The sequence below is a fragment of the Ranitomeya imitator genome, chromosome 1, assembly GCF_032444005.1.
Source record: "Ranitomeya imitator isolate aRanImi1 chromosome 1, aRanImi1.pri, whole genome shotgun sequence".
NCBI lineage: Eukaryota > Metazoa > Chordata > Amphibia > Anura > Dendrobatidae > Ranitomeya > Ranitomeya imitator.
Genome location: NC_091282.1, coordinates 143,681,996 through 143,704,507, shown reverse-complemented (window position 1 = coordinate 143,704,507; position 22,512 = coordinate 143,681,996). Strand labels below are relative to the sequence as shown.

Sequence of the window (22,512 nt, the reverse complement as noted above, 5' to 3'; positions counted from 1 at the left end):
CTCAGGGTCTCAGGAGCCTTCGGCCTGCAGGGGCCGTGCTCGCACTAGACATACGCGTGGAAAGCGGATTCGCACTGCGTCGCCTAGGCCCTCAGGTGCTTCTGCATCCTTGAGTTCCATATCACGTTCTCCTTCCCCAGCAGAGAGTGGGGAAGTTGAGACAATCAGAGGGGTCCCTTAATTTTGAGAATCCTGGGTTTCAGGAGTTGGTAGGTAGCCTGATTGACAGCCTCAATCAGTCCCTGGGGATAGAGGATGAGCTCTCCTCATCCCCAGATCATAAGGTCTCATTTAAGCAGGCCAAACGGGCCTATAGGGTGTTTTCCTCTCACCCTGAGTTTAAGGACCTGATTTGGCGTAACCGGGAGCATCCGGACAAGAGTTTTTCGGGGCAAAGAGCTCTGAAGGCTAGGTATCCCTTTGCTACTGAACTTTGTAGTAATTGGGCAGAAAATCCTTCGGTGGATCCTCCGGTGTCCGGTTTAGCCTCCAACATGTTGCTATCTCTCCCTGATGGCTCGCCGATTAAGGACCCTACGGATCGTCTTATAGAGAACTTGGCTCGTTCCGTTTTTGAGGCTTCAAGTTCAACACTTTTTCCTTCTTTTGCGGCAACTGGGGTTGCCAAGGCTATGATGTCTTGGTCAGAGTCTTTAACAAAGGCTCTTCAAGAAGGTGATTTGTCGGCAGAATTGGCGGAAATGTCATCTCAGATTGCACTGGCTGGTAGCTATCTGATTAATGCATCCTTAGATGCTGCAGATTGTGCCTCTGCGGCTAACACTATTGCTATTAGAAGGGCTCTTTGGTTAAGAACATGGCGGGCTGACTCTACCTCTAAGAAATCGCTAACAACCCTACTGTATCAGGGAGGTTGCTTGTTCGGAGAGAAGCTGGATCAGCTTATTTCTGACTCCACAGGAGGGAAGAGTAAGTTTCTTTCTCAGCAGAGGATTAGACGGCCTTTTCGTCGCCAATTTCAGGCCCGTTTCAGACTCTTTCTCAATGCTAGATGGGCCCCAGCATCGGGCTCTGCTGCGCAGGGTCGACCCAATCAGGACCGAGACAATCGAGTCTCCTATACGGCCAACCAGGGGGGAAGAATGCGTTCCCAGTCAGCTAGATCCAGAGGATCTAGGACTCAAAGGTTTTCGGCCAAGTGACTGGAGGCCTCCTCGGAGTGTCTCCAACAGAGTACGCGGACGTCTACTTTTGTTTCGCCAGGTCTGGCTTCAGGTAATCCACGACCAGTGGGTGGGAGAGCTCGTGTCTTCAGGTTACAAGATAGAGCTGGTCCGTCTGCCTCCTCCCCGGTTCTTCTCATCCCGTCTTCCCAGGTCCGAGTCCCTCCGACAAGACCTGTACAATTCCATAGAATCCCTTCATCTCAGCGGAGTCATTTCTCCTGTTCCAAGGGAGGAAAGGTTTCAAGGATTTTATTCCAATCTTTTTGTAGTACCCAAAAAGAATGGAACAGTAAGGCCTATTCTAGATCTAAAACTCTTAAACAGGTTTGTCCCCGTTCGTCACTTTCGGATGGAATCACTCCGGTCAGTCATCGCCTCTCTGGAAAAGGGAGAGTTCTTGGCCTCAATAGACATTCAGGATGCCTACCTACATGTTCCCATTTTTCCTCCGGTTTGCCTTAGACAATCTACACTTCCAGTTCTCGGCTTTACCCTTCGGGCTGGCCTACGCTCCCAGGGTGTTCACAAAAGTCCTGTCGACTGTGGTGTCTATTCTGCACTCCTGGGGCATAGTGGTCTTGCCATGCCTAGACGATCTTCTGATCAAGGGGCCGACTTTTCAATCTTGCAGGGAAAATGTCGGCATCGCTCTAGACACCCTTTCTCGTCTAGGTTGGCTAGTAAATTTAAGGAAGTCATCCCTACAACCATCTCGGAGGATCTCATTTCTAGGCTTGATCTTCGACACCTCTCGAGCCCTATCAATCCTTCCCCAGGACAAGGTCCCAGCCCTTCGGCGGGAAGTGAGGAATCTTCAGCAACCATACTCTCATACGATCCAGACCTGCATGAGGGTGTTGGGAAAGATGGTTGCAACTATAGAGGCAGTTCCATTTGCACAGCTTAATCTTCAACCTCTCCAACAGGCAATCCTAGCAGTGTGGAACAGGAATCCACTCTCCCTCAACCGCAGATTTCGGTTGTCTCTCCAGGTCAGGCAGGCCCTCTCTTGGTGGCTAAACAGCTCATCCCTACTCAGGGGGAAGCCCTTTCCCCCAACCAATTGGCTAGTGGTCACAACAGATGCCAGTCTCCTGGGTTGGGGAGCAGTGTTTTTTCACCACACAGCTCAGGGGCGCTGGTCTCCTCAGGAATCAGTCCTCCCCATCAATCTCTTAGAGATTCGAGCAGTTCGGCTAGCCTTGCAACATTTCCACCATCTTCTGATGGGTTGCCCTGTCCGAATTCAATCGGACAAAGCCACAGAGGTGGCCTACATAAATCACCAGGGGGGCATCCGCAGCAAGGCAGCCATGCAGGAAGTAAAACAAATACTGCTCTGGGCAGAGAAAAATCACTCAGTGATTTCAGCAGTCCACATTCCGGGCGAAGAAAACTGGGCGGCAGATTTCCTAAGCCGTCAGGGTCTAGCGTCCGGGGAATGGTCTCTCCATCCCGAGGTATTTCTGCAGATATGTCATCTTTGGGGGACTCCGGACGTGGATCTAAAGGCGTCCAAGGGGAATGCCAAGGTACCCAGATTTGTCTCCCGGTACAGAGACCCACAGGCAATCGCCGTGGATGCGCTAGTACTATTTTGGAACCAATTTCATCTCTCTCATCTGTTCCCTCCTCTGGCACTGCTACCAAGGGTAATCAAGAAAATCAAGTCCGAAAGAGTACCTGCTATTCTGATTGCCCCGGATTGGCCACGACGGACCTGGTATGCGGACCTAGTACAGCTTCTCACCGGGGTTCCATGGCGGCTCCCCGATCGGCCGGATCTTCTATCTCAAGGGCCGATCTACCACCAGAACTCAGGGGTCCTACGTTTGACGGCCTGGCTGTTGAATCTTGGGTTTTAACTCAGGCAGGGTTCTCCCAAGAGGTAGCAAATACCATGATCAGTGCCCGTAAAACTGTTTCGGCCAGAATTTACTATCACACTTGGAAAGTTTTCCTTTCTTGGTGTAGAGAGCGCGGGCTGCCTCCTCTGCGTTTTTCGGTCCCAAACATTCTAGCCTTTCTTCAAGCAGGCCTGGATTCGGGGCTTGCTCCAAGTACTCTTAAAAGGCAGATTTCGGCCTTATCGGTCCTTTTTCAGCGCAGGATTGCTACTAACCGTCAGGTCAGAACTTTTTTTCCAGGGAGTCGCTCATAAGGTCCCTCCTTGTAGGACTCCTTTGGAAGCTTGGGACCTTAATTTGGTCTTAAGGACTTTGCAGGAAGCTCCTTTTGAGCCTCATCAGGATATTTCCTTAACGTTCCTTTCTTGGAAAGTTGTATTTTTAGTGGCCATAACTTCCATAGAGCGGGTATCAGAGCTGGCAGCCCTCTCCTGTCGTACTCCCTTTCTACGTTTTCATCAGGACAAGGTAGTACTCAGACCAGTGCCTTCCTTTTTGCCGAAGGTTTCCTCATTCCACATTAATGAGGATATTGTTCTGCCCTCTTTTTGTCCGCCGCCTACGCACCGTGTAGAAAAAGCTCTCCATACATTGGACCTGATAAGAGCGCTGAGGAGATACATTTCCCGTACGGCCCCTTTTCGCCAGACAGATGCTCTGTTTGTCCTCACGGAGGGTCGCAGGAAGGGATGCGCGGCCTCAAAATCTACCCTGGCCAGGAGGATACGGGCGACCATTCAGGAGGCCTATCGCGCCAAGGGCGTGATGGATCCAGCTGGAATCAAGGCTCATTCCACTAGAGCATACTTTTGCCAAACATTATAATGTTCACTCCCAGATCTCTGCAGATGCGAGTCTGGGTAGAAGAATTCTTCAAGCGGCAGTGGAGCATTTATAGACAACCGTTATCTGGATGTTTATTGCTGGTGAGTTAATTTCCCATCCAGGGACTGCTTTAGGACATCCCACAGTCCTGTGTCCCCCAATTAGGCGAAGGAGAAATGGGGATTTTTGTGTTAATCACCGTAAAATCCTTTTCTCCGAGACGCTCATTGGGGGACACGGCTCCCTCCCTGGTAGCCTGTTGGCTGCTTTGGCTATATCTGATTTCATTAGTCAGTAGGATCTTTTCTAGACATAAGTTTTCTGTATTTATGTTGTTATATTATTTCTCGTGTTTTTGTTCTCCTACTGCTTTTGCACCAAACTGGATTCTCCGGTAGCCAGTGTCAGGGTGTATACGACGGAGGAGGAGCTAACTTTTTTTCAAGTTTACTTAGTGTCAGCCTCCTGGCGGCAGAAGCATACACCCACAGTCCTGTGTCCCCCAATGAGCGTCTCGGAGAAAAGGATTTTACGGTGAGTAACACAAAAATCCCTATTTTTCACACACTGCTTCAGTATTTTGGTCTAATTTTTTTTATATTAAGTAATGACTTGGTGTAACTTGTCATGTGGTGATGTTCCTCTGAGACCAGATAGATGGATATATATTTTTTTAATTATCCTATGTAAAATACTCCAAAGGGGGAAAAAAATGAACTTTTTTTTTTCTTCACAAAAAATTTACTTCAGATCTAAATTTATTTTGACAAGAGTAACAGGAAAAATGGACCCCAAAACTTGTGTAATTTCTCCTGAGTATGCCGATACCCCATATGTGGGAGAAAACCACTCTTTGGGTGCATGGCAGAGCTCCGAAGGGAAGGAGCACCATTAGACTGCAAAATTTTCTGGAACAATTGACGTACACCATGTTACGTTTGGAGAGCCTCTGCCTAAACAGTGAAGATCCCCCACAAGTGACCATTTTGGAAACTAGACCCCTCAGGGAACTGATCTAGATGTGTGGTGAGCACATTGAACCCCCAGGTGCTTCACAAAAGTTTATAATGTTGAGCCGTAAAAATAAAAAAAAATCAAATTTTCCCCACAAATGTTTTTAGGCCCAAATTTTTCATTTTTATAATGGTAACAGGAGAAATTGCACTATACAATTTGTTGTGCAATTTCTCCTGAGTACACCAATACCCAATATGAGGGAGAAAACTGTTTGGGCGCACGGCAGGGCTTGGAAGGGAAGGAGCATCTTTTGACTTTTTGAATGTAAAATTTCCTGGAGTTATTTGCAGTTGTCATGTGCCTAAACAGTGGAAACCCCCCACAAGTGACCCTACTTTGGAAACTAGACCCCTCAAGAAATGTACAGTGGGTACGTTAAGTATTCAGACCCCTTTCAATTTTTAACCCCTTAACGACCGCCGATACGCCTTTTAACGGCAGCAGTTAAGGGTACTTAAACCACAACGCCTTTAATTAACGGCGCTGTGGAAAAAGAGTATAGCGCCCCCCAGAGTCGTATTTTCTCTGGGGTCTCAGTTGCCGGGGGTAGCAGAGACCCCAGAGAACAAGATTCGGGTCGGTTTTTACCGACCCCTGGGTTGCGATCGCCAATAATTAACCGTTTACTGGCGGCCGCAAAAAAAAAAAAGCAATTTCCAATTTAATTTCTCGATGGGCGCAGCCATCTTTTTCCTGGACCCCGGCAGATCTGTGGGGTCTCGGCTGCTGGGGGTAGCCGAGACCCCTAAGAGCATGATCGGGTCGGTTTTTACCGACCCCTGTTTTGCGATCGCTGGTAATTAACCGTTTACCGGCGACCGCAAAAAAAAATCGCACATCAGAGGACAGAGAAATAGGGGGATCGGGGACCCTGTTATGCTTACACCGGTGTCCCTGGGTCCTCCTGTGTCCCCTCCTGGCCGCTGGCTTCTTCCTTCGGGGAGAAAATGGCAGGCGCATGCGCAGTGCGCCCGCCGTGATCTGCCAGCCGGCAGAGGAAGATTCTTCCTCTTGTTTTATTTTGGTCACTGTGAGATCCTATCACAATGATCAAAATAGAAAAAATAATAAATAACCCCCCACACTTTCATCACCCCCTTAGTTGTTAGGAAAAAACAATAAAATAAAAAAAAAAGTGTGTATTTACTCAGACTCCCATGACAGCACGACGAGAGAGGGGATCCGCCCATTAGGAACAGGAAACCTACAGATACAAAAGGGCGGTACCTCTCCCTTGCCTCAGTTGGTTTCCTGTTCCTGAAGGGGACGGATGCCTACAGAAGGAGCCCAGGCCGGCCGGCCGAATACGGTAGCGGGGGGGTCTCCTACCTCGGCCGGTGCGGAGATCCCTGGAGACGCCACGGTGGTCCTTGCTGGATTTCACGGCAGTGGCGTTCGCAGCAGGGAGCGGAGTCCGGAGGATTTCCTGCCTCCATCAGCGCCGGCGCAGGTAAGTATTCCCATTGGTGGTGCAGCGGTATGGTGTGGCTGCGGGTGCCGGGCTCAGGTGTGTGGGTGAGCTCCCGGAGCGCTGCGCTCAATCCCCGGCGTCCTGCACAGCTCTCAGCGCGTGCTGGAGCATTTCCGGGTGCAGTGACGTAAGGGGGCGGGGTTAGCGGCCGCTTCCGGGTCGCCGGACGTCTGCGCATGCGCAGTCGTTCCAAGATGGCGGCGCCCATCGCGTCTGTGTGCCGGTTTTGACCGCAAGATCTCCTGCCCTCTGCTGTATCCTGGACCAATAGGGACAGCGCTGGCCCATCTGCTGACCGGATCCAAGGGGTATTTATGCAGGTGGAGATGTTAGATCCCTGCTTTTGGTCGCATTTCGTCATGGAGAGTGGTGGTGAGCAGCAGCAGCTGCCAGACGAGGTACGTCAGAAGCCCAAACAGAAGGATAGAGGCGACCAGCCCAGTCGTAAGAGCTCTTCCGAACAAGGATCCAGAGCTTCGACTAAAGAAACCCCTCGGATTCCGGTACTTTACTTTGGCGCACGGGTAAGTGATCTACGTGAAAGTTCACTCTGTGACGCGGGCCCCTTATACTTTATCATTCCAGGGGAAGAAGAGTACGGGAAAGTCTAAACATAAGGAATGTGCCCTCTGTGGAGTCCCTCTACCTGACTCTTGTTCAAAAAAATTATGTGCCCCCTGTATACAGCAGACGGTGAGGTCTACAGGAGCGGGTTGGTGGTAGTGACATTAGGTCAGATATTAGTTATCTCCTATATTGTCCTCCCCTAGGTAGTAGAAGAGTCCGTAACTCCGGCAAATCTGAGGGAAATGATCCGGCTGGAAGTAAGGGAATCACTACGGTCCCTATCCCAAGCGGAAGGCTCAAAGCATAGGACTCTCATGGACTCTAATTCTTCAGAGGAAGAAAGAGAGGAAAATTCCTATCTCTCCAGTCCTCTCTCCTCTTCATCAGATGAGGAGTCAGGACGATTCTGTCTACCCTTGGATAAAATCGACAAAGTTGTCAAATCAGTTAGAGGCACCATGGGTATAGAGGAACCTAAATCACAACCCTCGAAACAGGAGATGATGTTTAGCGGACTTGATCGTAAAAAACATAGATCTTTCCCGGTAAACGAAAAGATTCAGGACTTGATCCTTAGAGAATGGAAGAAACCAGAAAAAAAGGGGGCCTTACCACCAGCATTAAAACGCAGGTATCCCTTTGACGATCCGGTTGTGGATACATGGGATAAAGCTCCTAAATTGGACGCGGCTGTTGCAAAGGCGTCAAAGAAAGCCTCATTACCCTTTGAGGATATGGGGACCCTCAAGGATCCTCTGGACAGAAAGGCAGATATATTCCTTAAAGGTACCTGGGAGATGGCGGCTGGATCTCTCAGACCAGCCGTGGCGGCAACATGTACGGCCAGATCATTAATGGTCTGGCTAGATCAGTTAGAGTCTCAGCTTAAGGACGGTGCATCCAGGGACACTATTCTGAAGGTTCTACCGACCATCCAGAATGCTGCAGCCTTCCTATCGGACGCATCGGTGGACTCTGTCAGAATGGCGGCTAGAGCGGCAGTACTATCCAACGCGGCTCGCAGGGCCTTGTGGCTGAAATGCTGGTCAGGTGACATTCAGTCTAGAACCAAGCTCTGCGCCATTCCGTGTGAAGGACAATACCTCTTCGGTCCAACTCTGGACGAGTTGTTGGAAAAAGCAGGGGATGACCAAAAGAAATTCCACAATCTATATTCATCTTACCGCCGGCCGTTCAATCGAAGGAGATTTGGTCGCGGGAAGAAACGAGGGTCCTCTCCCACTAGAGAAAGTTTCAGATGGGAAGACAGACGCGGTAGAGGTACGGGCTATATGTTTCGCCGTTCCTCAAAGGATCAGAAAAAAACAGACCAATGACTAGCGATCCCTGTGGGGGGTAGACTGTCAGCATTCTCTTCAGCTTGGCTTGACATTACAAACAGTAAATGGGTCAGAGGCATCATTACTGAAGGTCTAAAACTGGACTTCAATCACTGGCCTCGTGAAAAATTTAAATTAACCCCTTTACGTTCCTCCCCCCTTGAGCAAGCAGCCCTGGAAGCAGAGGTTATCAACTTATGTTCCAAGAACGTGCTGATTGAAATTCCGGAATCAGAAAGAGGAAGGGGATTTTATTCTCCTCTTTTTCTGATTAAGAAACCAGACGGATCTTTTAGAACGATCATTAATCTCAAATGTCTTAATGAGTTCCTGGTCAATGAATCATTTAAAATGGAAACAATCAATTCAGCAATAAAAATGTTGTTTAATCACTGTTTCATGGTAGTTGTAGATCTAAAAGATGCATACTATCATGTTCCAATACATGAACACTTCCAGAGATTCCTGAGAGTAGCTGTGTCAATGGGGGGCCAGATTCGCCATTTCCAGTTCAGAGCTCTTCCCTTCGGCTTATCAGCAGCTCCTAGGGTGTTTACAAAGTTAGTGGCCGAAGTCATGGCGCACTTACGAGAGTCTGACATCCTAATTATTCCCTACTTGGATGACTTTCTTATAGTAGGGAGCTCTGCAGACCATTGCCGTTCTCAGCTAGAGACAGCCACATCCAAACTTGAGCATCTGGGGTGGATCGTAAATTACGAAAAATCTCGTTTACAGCCCCAGAAAATACAAAGATTTTTGGGACTATTGTTAAACTCAGAATCCCAACAGTGTTGTCTTCCACCCGACAAGTTGTTACATATCCAACAACAGGTGTCTAGGGCAATTGATAAGCCATCCATGACCCTTAGACAGGCTATGTCACTATTGGGTTCTTTAACCTCTTGCATTCCCGCCGTCCGTTGGGCCCAGTTGCACACCAGACCGTTACAATCCGAGGTGCTGGTTAATGATAGAATCTTACAGGGGTCCCTGCAGAATCAGATTACCTTAGGTCCAAAAGCACTCACATCTCTTAGGTGGTGGCTAGACAGTGAAAACTTATCAGCGGGAGTTCCCTGGGTGTCACAGGTAACACGTGTTGTAACAACAGATGCTAGCCCTTCGGGTTGGGGAGCACACATGGATGACATGATGGTTCAGGGTCTATGGTCCCCTCCCCTAACATCAGCCTCCTCCAACCAGAAAGAGTTAATGGCAGTAGAGCTTTCAGTGAAAAAATTCCTCATATATCTGCAGGGTCATCATGTCAAGATCCTATCGGACAACCAGGTGGCAGTCGCATACATAAATCATCAGGGTGGAACTCATTCCGAGTCACTGATGAGAGTGGCGGATCGTCTGTTCCAGACAGCAGAAAATCACTTCTTATCCCTAACCGCTCTACACATAAGAGGAAAAGAAAACATCAAAGCGGACTTTCTAAGCCGCAACACCTTGAGACAAGGGGAGTGGTCCCTAAACCATTGCGTGTTCGATCAGATCGTCCACAAATGGGGACATCCAGAAGTAGATTTATTTGCTACCAGGGACAACCGGAAGACAACAAAATTTTGTTCCCTAAATCCCAGGGAAAATCCTCTGACGGTAGACGCTTTTCTGATCAAATGGGATTTTCAACTGGCGTATGCATTTCCTCCACTAGGCCTGTTACCCCTAGTAGTCAGGAAGATAAGAGAAGATCGGGCCAGAGTTATATTGATTGCCCCATTCTGGCCCAGAAGGGCCTGGTTCACTTGGCTCAGGATCATGTCAGTGGAGGACCCCTGGGTACTTCCGGACATTCCAGATCTGCTCTACCAGGGTCCGATCAGTCATCCTCAAGTAAAGAATCACCATTTAACGGCATGGATTTTGAAAGGGCGTTGCTAAAAAGCAAAGGGTTCTCCCCGAGTCTAATTGAGACCCTTATGAAAAGTAGAAAGCAAATAACCACAACAATTTACGTTAGAACCTGGCGGAAATTTCTGGCCTCTTCTGATTTTAATTTAGAAGAGAGATTACCTATAAAACAAATCTTAGAATTTCTGCAAAAAGGCTTAGAGCTAGATCTATCCACTAGTACTCTAAGGGTACAGGTCTCGGCCCTAGGGGCTCTATTTTCATGTAACATCGCCAATAATTATTGGATCTCAAGGTTCATTAAAGCATCTATTAGATCTAGACCCATACATAAAGATAGATCTATTCCTTGGGATCTCAACCTAGTACTGTCAGCATTGACTAGAGAGCCGTTTGAACCTTTACAATCAGCTTCAATTAAGGCCCTATCTCTTAAGACAGCTTTTCTTGTGGCAATTACATCTGCCCGTAGAGTTGGGGACATACAAGCGCTCTCCAGGGTATCCCCTTATACAGAGTTTCTACCAGACAGAGTAATCCTCAGACCGGACCCAGCCTATTTACCAAAAGTGTCATCACGGTTTCACAGGACACAGGAGATAGTTTTACCATCCTTCCTTCCCAATCCCTCCAACCCTAAAGAAGAACTACTCCATACATTAGATGTTAGGAGATGCCTGCTAGAATACATCTCTATTACTGACACATGGAAGAAAGATGATGCGTTGTTTTTATCTTTCCAAAACCCTAGAAAGGGACTTAGGGTATCAAAGTACACACTAGCAAAGTGGATTAGGGAGGCTATCTCTTTGGCTTACAATGCAGGTGGAGGTCCGGCTCCGCAGAATCTGAGGGCGCATTCAACCAGGGCCATGGCTACATCCTGGGCGGAAAAGTCTGGAGTATCAATCGACCAGATATGTAAGGCGGCCACATGGTCATCCCCGTCCACCTTCTTTAAGCACTATAGGTTGGATTTGGGGGCTTCCTCTGATCTCACATTCGGGTTAAAGGTGCTACAGGCCATAGTCCCTCCCTAAGGAAGCTTACATCTCTGTAATTCTCTCGTCGTGCTGTCATGGGAGTCAGAGTAAAGCATTAAGCTACTTACTGGTAGCGGCATTTCTCGGAGGCCCATGACAGCACCCTTAGTTCCCTCCCTATTCACGTGGGGGTTGCACTCCCTATAAATGTATATGTTTCACAATATGATACCAGTCCCAATAGATGTCTGATATTTTGTATATAATCTGTATATAGTGTATATTTTTGTGTACCACTAACCGCGGTAGTCCTCTCAAGACTCTGAAATACAACTGAGGCAAGGGAGAGGTACCGCCCTTTTGTATCTGTAGGTTTCCTGTTCCTAATGGGCGGAGGATCCCCTCTCTCGTCATGCTGTCATGGGCCTCCGAGAAATGCCGCTACCAGTAAGTAGCTTAATGCTTTCCATTTTCCGGTTAGGGTTGGTGCTAAAGTTAGGGTTAGGGTTGGGATTAGGGTTGGCATTAGGGTTGTTTGGGATTAGGCTAAATGTTAGCGTTGGGATTAGGGTTATGGGTGTATTGGGGTTAGGGTTGGGATTAGGGGTGTGTTGGGGTTAGGGTTGGAGCTAGAATTGGGGGGGTTTCCACTGTTTAGGTACATCAGGGGGTCTCCAAACGCGACAGCCAATTTTGCGCTCAAAAAGTCAAATGGTGCTCCCACCCTTCTGAGCTCTGGCGTGCACCCAAACAGTGGTTTACCCCCACATATGGAGCATCAGCGTACTCAGGACTAATTGGACAACAACTTTTGGGGTCCAGTTTCTCCTGTTACCCTTGCGAAAATAAAAATTGGTTTATTTGATTATTATTGATTTTATTAATGATCTACAAATGCGGTACCTTCCCTTTTAAACTGATAGGACTTGATTTGGAAAGTTATACACATGTCTATATAAGACCTCACAGTGCATGTCAGACCAAATGAGAATCATGAGGTCAAAGGAACTGGCCAAGGAGCTCAGAAACAGAATTGTGGTAAGGCACAGATCTGGCCAAGGTTACAAAAGAATTTCTGCAGTACTCAAGGTTCCTAAGAGCACAGTGGTCTCCATAATCCTTAAATGGGAGAAGTTTGGGACCACCAGAAGTCTTCCTAGACCTGGCCGTCCAGCCAAACTGAGCAATCGTATGAGAAGAGCCTTGGTGAGAGAGGTAAAGAAGAACTCCAAGATCACTGTGGCTGAGCTCCAGAGATGCAGTAGGGAGATGGGAGAAAGCTCCACAAAGTCAACTATCACTGCAGCCCTCCACCAGTATGGCCTTTATGGCAGAGTGGCCTGACGGATGTCTCTCCTCAGTGCAAGGCATATGAAAGCCCACATAGTTTGCTAAAAAACACAAGAAGGACTCTCAGACTATGAAAGCCCTGTCCTAAACCCAATTGAGCATCTCTGGAGAGACTTGAAAATGGCTGTCCACCAACGTTCACCATCCAACCTGACGGAACTGGAGAGGATCTGCAAGGAAGAATGGCCGAGGATCCCCAAATCCAGGTGTGAAAAACTTGCTGTACTAGTTCAAAAGTTGCTTTTACTCAATACTGAGCAAACAGTCTGAATACATATGACCATATGATATTTCAGTTTTTCTTTTTTAATAAATTTGCAAAAATTTCTACGTTTGTTTTTTTTGTTTTTTTCAGTCAATATGGGGTGCAGAGTGTACATTAATGAGAAAAAAATGAACTTTTTTGAATTTACCAAATGGCTGCAATGAAACAGTGAAAAATTTAAGTGTCTGAATACTTTCCATACCCACTGTAAAACACTGAGACCTACAGTAAAATCTGCATTTAAGTGAGTTTAAAAATCTGGTGCAAGTTGTCAATGTGGTTGTAATGAAGCCCATTCACTTCCACTGCACAGTGTATGGCTGTGGAATATTGGTTGATTCAGTAACCAATACGTTGTAAACCCAGTCTTGGGGTATGTACTGTACACACGTCGTCTTTAAGACCTCAGCGGATCTGCCGTGGTTTTTCTAGGTAAAGCGTTCTCCGGAAATGGACCCCTGCCTTCCTGAAGGGGCTTCACTGGCAATACTGACATTGTATTTGCAGCTTCTTCACCACAGACACCCATTTTCAGACAGATTCCACCTGAAAAATTGACATAAAAAATCAATAGTGCACAGCAATGTAAAACCGACATTGCTGTGCACATGCTCCACCTTATGTCACCTCTTTTTAAAGGGATCTGTCGGCACAGACTGACCGTTCAAAGTACAGGTGCTCGGTGCTTCATGGTGGGGCCAATTATTTATATACACCATCTCACTTGCTTGGTTTCCATCTATCTCTGCTCTTCCTTGGCTCTTTGAAGTCAGCGCTGTCAACCTAAGACGGGGGTTGAGATTGATGGAAAACAAGCAGGTGGGACGGTGTATGTAAATGATTGGCCCGCGATGGAGATCTGCGCAGCAGGACAGTAATTCTGTGCTGACAGTTCCTTTAACCAATTCAGCACTTGGAAAGCATGAAGCTGTTAAAAGGAGCATGCTCGTTTTTCAGGCCACTTTTTCCTTTTGGCTTGTAAGAATTTACATTTACGGCTGTACTGTGTGAAAAAACATAGCTACCGAGTTGTGTAGCAGCTATGATCATTATTATCTTTGCTCCTGTTAACTTCCAAGTCCTACATTTTATTGACAGCATAGACAGATAGAATCCAAACTTAACGAAAATAACATTTGCAACAATGAAAATTCATCTGTGCTTAAAACTGCACCCTGTAAAACAAATGTGCTTTATTCTAGGAGAAAAAGAAAAGGTTACGAGGATGATGGATATATATCGAAAAAGCCCAAAACAGAAGAGGTTTGTACTTTTATATTTTCAAGATTGGGATGGAAACGAATCAGTCACCAGGTTTTTGCCACCTACCGTATATACTCGAGTATATGCCGACCCCCCCCCTAATTTTGCCACAAAATTGGGAAAACTTAATGACTCGAGTATAAGCCTAGGGTAGAAAATGCAGCAGCTACCGGTAAATTTCAAAAATAAAATTAGATACCAATAAAAGTAAGATTAATTGAGATATCCGTAGGTTAAGTGTTTTTGAATATCCATATTGAATCAGGAGCCCCATATAATGCTTCATACAGTTCATGATGGGCATGCCCCATAAAGTGCTGCACAAATACTGATTATGGCCCCATAAGATGCTCCATAGAGATATTTGCCCCATATGCTGTTGCTGCAATTAAAAAAAAAAAAAAAATGACATACTCGCCTATCGTCGCTCAGGCCCCCGGCAGTTGCAATATTCACCTGCCCTTGTTCCGGCGCCGCTGTGTCTGAATATGCTGCTCCACCCCCTTGGGAGTGGAGTCGCGTCCATATTCATTACTGTAATGAGCGGTACCATGTGACTGCTCAACGCTGGAAGAAGCTGTCAGTGCCCGGAGACCATCGGAGATGCAGGGACCGCGCCAGGAGCAGGTATGTCACAGCCCTCCCCCGCCGACCACCCCCCGGGACAATGACTCAAGTATAAGCCGGGGGGGGGGGGGGGGGTCACTTTCAGCCTAAAAAAATGGGCTGAAAATCTCGGCTTATACTCGAGCATATACGGTAATCTGATAGTGGCTTAATGTAAAGACCGCAACCCTGATTTCAGCTGTGTGTCACTTACTGGGCTGCTTGCCCAGATTATCACTAAAGGACTACTTGGCCTGCTATCGCGTAGTCCAACCACACCCCCATCACTGATTTTTATGTTTGGCAGCTTTCGGTGTACACTGTGCATAATCAGTGGTGAGGGTGGGGTTCTACAGGGCTCAATATTTAGAGGACTGCTAGATCTGCAACAGATAAAACCATTTTTGACCAAACCTCAGTGTCTCTGCCCTTTCAGCATGCTGTGCTCAGATGCGGTAGAAAAATCATAGTAACATATTCACTTTAATATTCTGTGAATCTCCTTTTTTGGCTCAGAAAGGAGGAGTTGTAAAGGCTCCCCAGCTGCAGTCATGCACATGGTTAGCAGTAGACCTTTTTTCTTTGGCTAATTTGAGAAAGGCGCCTTTTTTCTTTGGCGAATTTTAGTAAGGCGGGCCGATGTTCATACTGCAGATCAAACACAAAGCTGCATCTGACCACTTTTGTTTCCTCTTCTAGGAGGACTGGAGTGATGACGATCTTGTGGACTCTCTCTAGTTGCTCTCACAATCTATTTACTCTGTACATAATTGTATATTTTCTTTCTGACAAGTATTTTTTCATATTTTGTAATGCACTAAAATAAAAGTTGCACACATTCATTGTAGCATATATCTGATTACCTCTTTATTTTGTCCTTTGTTGTCTTTTTTTTAAACTGCTATATGAATAAATCAAGGGAAAAGGAGTAATTAGTTTGCATGTAGCCATGTACTCCCATTTGCTAGCGTTCCCTGTTTCTCCTCTTTCCTGTTCATTCACAAGACAGAGGCCAAAAGTGTGTGGTTCTGGCCGGTGTCGCTGGTGTACTGTTTAACTGTACAGGAAAGCTCAGACTGTACGTTCCTATAGCGGGCCAATGCAAAGAATACCATGAGGCATGTCCATATAGTGGACTGATGCCTTGGCATTCATCATAAGTGGCCACGTGGGACATATTTCTCGTGTGTGTATGCACACCTGGCACTGGTCACAAATGTAGTCTTAGATATGAATTTGGGTAAATATTCTTCTAGTCTGAACGATCTCCAGTCTCTTATGTCAATTGAAATGGTTTTCATTAGAAATGGATTCATGTAAGGACTAATGACATTGTTAATTTCTCCCCTTTGAACCAAAGTCAATGATTCTTCTGTAATATCCACCGTATGATACTTCCAATATGCAATGTTAGGATGTCAGCCACAATTTTACATTCCTGAAGACAATACAGGGAATGATGAGGTCCTAGACCCCACATGAAATGAAGGCCATCCAAGTCACATATGAAGTTTGGAAGAAGAGGAGGTAGTCATGCTGTCTCTACAGCAAAAGAGGGTGCAGGGTGCAATAGCACAGCGGCCGGCCCCTAGCCAGTACACCGGCAGCTACTCCCCACAGCGGGGATGAACTGAGCATATCAAAGCCAGCTCAAAGGACCACCCTGGGGTGGCATTTCTTCTGGCAATGTGCTAACAAAGGGCTTCAATGGAATGGGCATAAGGTGAATAGAACTGCTTTGTAAAAAAAAAAAAATCCTTTATTTTAAAGAATGTAACTATGGGGTTAGTAATGGAGAGGTGTCTTATAAACAGCTCTCCATTACTAACCAGTGAGCTTGATGTCAGCAACTATAACAGCTGACATCAACCCCACTTGCCACCTCACGAGAGCAAGCAAGTATTGCTGGGGCGGCTGTGAGCTGCAATTTTTAGGCTGGTGGGATCCCAATATCAATACCCCTTACCTGCCTGTTTTAGCATGGCGGATTGTCAAAAATGGGTAGAGAATCTTTTTACCAAAGGGTTACAGCTGCCGGCTCACGCTGTCATCTGACAGTGTGGGAACCACAACTCTCTGACTGGCGGTAATAATCTTACTGCCGATTAGAGCCGCTAGCGTTTCTCACGCTCACATGTAGATGACAGCATGGGAAACACCCAATGTTCATGGTGCCAAACTAAAGAGTAACACGGGCATCTTGGAGAAGTCCACGTTCGGGGTCTGTGCCCGAACACTAGGTGCTTGATACGGCCCACGAACCTTACTGTTCAGATTCGCCCATCTCTAGTCAGCACCTGTAAACCCTCATATACAGCATTCTAGTATGTTGTAGGCTTGTCATAGCACAAAAATAGCTTTCTCCTACGCCTCATTGGGGGACACAGGACCATGGGTGTTAGGCCGGGGACACACACAACGTATAAAAAAACGGTCCGTTTTTGACGGACGAGAATCGCACAAATTTTTACAAAACAGTCATCCGAGTGCAGTGCGAGGATGCGATTTTCTCGCATCAAATGATCCGTTTGACATCCGTGTGACATCCGTATGGCTTCCGTATGGCGAGAATTTCTCGCAGGCTTGCAAAATGGACATATAACGGTTTTTCCACCTGAAAAAATTTAAATCATCACCAAGAACATTATTTAATGGCCCAAAACACAGGTGCCACCCACCAATCTATGCAGTAGAGTCCCTGCTTGTGTTGATGCACTTCGGATTGATGAGCAACATGTCTGATCGACTGACTTTCAACACCAGAGCGTGTGCTTTTCAATTGGGTACTTTCCCAACGTTTTGGCCAGCCATACCCAGTTATTGTAGATCCGAGGAGGCGGAGACGGATGTGGGTACATCCACTTATCAAACAACGTATCAATAAAGGCCATTTCAGCCGTCTGTATGCTGCTCTGAGGACTAATCCGGACAAGTTCTTCAACTATTGTCGGATGAGGATTCAAACCTTTGACATTTTGTTGGAGATTTTGCGTCCAGGGATCACGAAGAAGGACACCATGATGCGCAAATCTATTTCAGCTGAGGAGCGCCTTATCCTTACCTTGCGGTATGCCTTAATACTAATTGACCCAATATGTTACTCATTTTTTTGTCGATACCCCTTCTTCAAATTATATACTTAAATGGTTAAGTAACTTCAACATAATTTTTACTTATTTTCTTAATGTAATTTTTTTAAAAGATCAAAGCCATAGTTTTTTTTTTTTTTAAATTTAAAAAAAGTGTTTGCTTGCCGCATATCACCCTGTATTGTGTTAATTTTATCTTTGATAAAAATATTATTTTGTCTTTTAGCTTCCTTGCCACTGGCCTATCATATGCGGCCCTGCATTTAGAGTTTTTATTGGGCAAATCTACAATTTCTGGGATTGTGCGGGATACATGCACGGAAATCTGGAGAAGACTCCATCAAGAGGTGATGCCTGAACCAAAAATTGCAGACTGGTTACGTATTGCTCAAGGATTTCAGGACACATGCCAGTTTCCGCACTGTATTGGGGCTCTTGACGGAAAGCACATCCGTGTGCGTAAGCCGCCAGGTTCAGGGACCCAATTCTATAATTATAAAGTTTTTCTCTGTAGTGCTGTTGGCCCTAGTCGACAGCAACTACAGGTTTATAATTGTAGATATTGGGGCCTATGGGAGAACTGGAGACTCTAGAGTCTTCAGTTCTTCCATTATGGGTCGGCGGCTGCGCAACAATGAATTGGATCTCCCACCCCCAAGTCACATACCAGGTGCTAATTTGGATGCGGTGCCTTACATGATGGTAGCAGATGAGGCCTTTCAATTATCAAGGAACGTCATGAGACCCTATCCACGGAGAGGCCTGGACTACCGGCGCAGAATCTTTAATTTGCGTCTTTCCCGTGCCCGCCGTCTGGTCGAGTGTTCATTTGGCATTCTCAGTGCAAAATGGCGGGTCCTTCAGTCTGCAATCCAACTGAGTGAAGGCAATGTAAATGGTGTGATAAAAGCATGTGTTGTTCTTCACAACTTTACAAGAGACCATGATTGCCCATCATCTGCTGCAGATGACATTGATTATGCAAATACTGTCTTGACAACTACACGTGTTCGTCCTTCACGTCGTCAGCCCTCTGGCCTAAAAGTTCGTGATGTTTTAACCAATTTTTTTGTGTCACCAGAGGGATCTACGGTTTGGCAAGACAATGCTGTTTTGCCTTAATTTTTGATTAGATTCTAAGTTAATAAATCACAATTTCCTTCAGAAATTGGTGTAATATGTATCTGATGATGAAAAGATGTAAGTGTGTAAAGCTGACAAATCATGTATGTAGCTGGACCAAGACATAAGACTCTGTTTTCAGAACAAATTTTTACTGCTCTGCGCATATATATATATATATGCATTCCCAAAACATATTTCAATTTTCATATGTAATTTAAACAAAACAAACAACACAGCTTTACATGCCATGGTCACAAAAAACTAAGGCCAACAAAAGGCCAAAATGACAGGCAAAATCTAACATCCAAAACATTACAGGTTATGGTAGGTTGGGGGTGGTGATGGTGATGGCGGGTGTCCAGCATGTGCGGAACTTGGCCTGGGTGGTTGACCAACCACTCTGTCTACCTGTGTTATTGCAGATAGAAATTGCGGGTGTTGCTGCAAGCTGCGATCATGTGTATGACCTAACATTTGATGTGGAGGGTAGAAGGGCATCAAGTCCTGGCTACTGGCTTGACCCATTTGTTCCGAACCCCCAATATGACCATGTCGAGCAGACACATGTTGGGACCAGCCTCCAAACATGTGTCTGTTCAAGTGGTCAGATTGGGGATGTGCTGCAAAATCATAAATACCCCTGTTTTGGCCTTGTTGTGTGGTTTGTGCAGGCTGTGGAGCTATAGGTTGCGGGGGTGGTGCTGAAACAGTTTGTGATTGGTCCTGTGGAAGGTCTTGCACCGCCAGAAGGTTGGTAGATGACATTTGCCACCGTTCAAGATAATTAAAGATATTAGTCGGGTTGTTTGGGGGTGTTGCCGCATCTAGCAAAATTTGGATGCAACCTCTGGTCCGCAGCCTGAGCGAGCGGGGAATGGGACGTAAATAGCGGGCAAGACTGCGGAAGTAAGCTTCCTCCCCATCATCATTGGCAGCTCGGGACAAATAGTCCAACACCCCGGTATCAACTTGCCTCCTGGTGCCAATGTTCAAAGCCACCCTTCTGCGACGACCACGGTTTGGTCTGGTAGTAGGCTGTGGTGATGTATCCAGAGCCAATGTTGGACTGCTGCTCTGGCCTCCTTCATCAACCTCAGGATTTGCCTCCTGTGGAGCGGTAGACGCTGCTGCTGGTTGTGGTGGTGGGGGAGGGTGGTTGCTGCCTGTTGCTTGCCCAGATGGTCCAGCCAATTCTGCATCTTCAGCAACAGGGTCAATCAGCAACTCAGAGTCAGATCCAGTCTCTCTTTCAGTCAGATTTGACTCTGTTCTGTATTTCACAAAACATTATTTATATTAAAAAATACATATTCACATCATAAAATGTGTTAAATATTTGTACACATGCATGCACTTACGGTCGTAGCTCCATCACCGGGGCAAGAAAATTTAGGCGGTCATAATAAAGGTATTTCCTTTGTTTGGGGGCTGCATCACCACTCCGCCCATGAACTTGACGCTCACGCCGGTATTGGTCCCGGCAACTCCGCCAGCGTCTATTTACATCATTGACGGCAAATATACAAAACATTTGAGATAAATATCACACACAAACAGTTACAGGCTTTGCAAAAACACATGGGCTAGGGGGACATAAAATTCCTTTGGCCCTATATTAACGGACTATAGCTAAATTAATTTAAAGCCATATTTGTGTCTCTTGGGAATGTTTTGGCATCTTCAACCAAGAGCATGGATGATTTACTAACATCATAAGCAAAACACATATGATGCTTTCAGGCTTGCATGAAAAAAAAAAACATTTGAAGAATGGTACTTACATATTTCTTGCTGAACCTCTTGAGGTCGCTCATCAAAATCGGGGAACATGTGGCGACATATTGCCCTCCATGCTGCGTCTTTACGTGCACGGTCTGCATAATGTGCGTCGCGTTGGTCCCATAATTCGGGCCTATCATGGACCAGAGCAATGAGCATCTCCACATTAATATGCCTGGCCATGCTGCTACTACAGAACACTCCGTGGAGGCGTGCTTCCTGGTTTGCAATCCAGCGTGGGCCTGAAATTAGCATTCCAAAGCTTCCTGATAATGGATGATTCAATTTCCTGTCACCTGGAGAAGTCTTCCGTATTTCTCGCAATGCACACGCATGGTCCGTATGTAATCCGATGTTTTCTCGCACCCATAGACTTTCATTGGCGAGTCTCGCCCGAGATACGCGGACAATCGCAGCATGCTGCGATTTCACTCGGATCCTGAATACGGCCGAGAAAATATCGGATGATGGGAGCTGCCCCATAGATTAACATTGGGGCGAGTGCTATGCGATTTTTTTATCGCATTGCACTCGTCCGTATTACAGTCTAGTGTGACCCCGGCCTTATGCTGCTACCGCCACTAGGACACTAAGTGAACATAGAGCCAATAGGAGGGTGTATACTGCAGAGGAGGAGCTAGTCTTTCTAATTGAACCAGTTCTTGCTTAGTGTCTGTAGGAGGCACTTGGGTCTGGTTTCAGACCCCAACTTTTTAAAAAAAAATTTGTAAACTTTTATTTTTTAATTAACGGAGTGAAGGGGCGACAGATCCTTTCAAGGTTCCGATCTACCTGAATCCTCAACAGGCGCGAATGTGGAGTTCCCTTCTGTGACTACTGGAAGCCATGCCTGAGCTCACTTTAGGGGCGACTGTTCCTTCAACGGTCCCGATCTCCCCACACCAGCAACAGGCGACCACATGGAGTGTTGCCTCTATGTATCCTCTCCTGGAGCCAGGCCTACAGCCGGACAATTTGCCCTGTTCCACGGATATATGCAAAGGCCCCCACCATGGTGTCCGTGCAGCTCCCACTGCATTATTATTTATTGCAATACCACTAATTGAAAGTGGATGATGGAAGGAGGCAGAAAGTCCCTCTTCACCCCCCTGGCTATGGGGATGGTGGATTGAGGGGGAGTTCCACGACCAGCAAAACCACAGGTCCAGCTCTGCTACATCACCTCTGTGAGTATGACTGCGACTTGCACCATCCGGACACAGAGAGAGGGGGTCCTGGTCCCACGGCTTTCTGGGCTGTTTGCGCCGGTGCTCATTTCCGGCAGGCTTCATAAATTTAGTCCCTGGCTTCTAGCTGGCCTAGGCTGCTTTTTGCATAGCTCCACCCACCGCAGCCAACACCACCCACACTTCTGGAACTTCTCGTCCTAAAGGAGAGGCACCCCTCCTGCTCTCGGCGGCCATCTTTTTGCACCTCAGAGGGAATGCTAGAGCTTGCTGACAGCTGTGGGGGAAAAAGCGCTGTGAGGACACGGACACCTTCCCTGGGGACACAACAGCAGGACCTAGGTAAGCGGAATCCTTTGGAGCTGAGAGCTTAACCCCTTCTCTGCACATTCTCGCTCTATCCTTTCAAGGGTACACTGTCTCAATCTAAGGCATCCAAAAAGGCTAACAAAACAGTTTTTTGCCTTACGTATCACTTGCAATACTGCCTTGCCCCGAGCTCACAGTACTCCATTCTGCACGGCTTGTGACCTAGTATGCACCCAGAAGCCACCCGCCTCCCTTGCAGACCTCAGCCTAGTCCCCCTGAGTGGGCTGAGTGTCACAGTCTATGGCTTCCCTGGCCAAGGCAATAGACTCTCTCCGGGACCCCTCCTCCTTAAGTCAGGACATTAGTTTGCGGGCTGCA

The 22,512-nt window shown here is 46.8% G+C and overlaps 1 protein-coding gene across 3 annotated transcripts in view; it reads left to right on the top strand.

The window, feature by feature from the left end:
• CCNH (cyclin H) overlaps window positions 1–15,496 on the top strand; it is a 40,645-nt gene extending 25,149 nt beyond the window's left edge. For 2 of the 3 annotated variants that reach the window (XM_069751359.1, XM_069751376.1), the window contains exons 8-10: window positions 4,318–4,453; window positions 13,978–14,038; window positions 15,344–15,496. In XM_069751359.1, the coding sequence (XP_069607460.1) occupies window positions 4,318–4,453; window positions 13,978–14,004 (163 nt within the window). In that variant the 3' untranslated portion in view covers window positions 14,005–14,038; window positions 15,344–15,496. The remainder of the gene's footprint in view (window positions 1–4,317; window positions 4,454–13,977; window positions 14,039–15,343) is intronic. The other variant, XM_069751368.1, reaches the window with a different exon arrangement.
• Window positions 15,497–22,512: the final 7,016 nt, after the last annotated feature.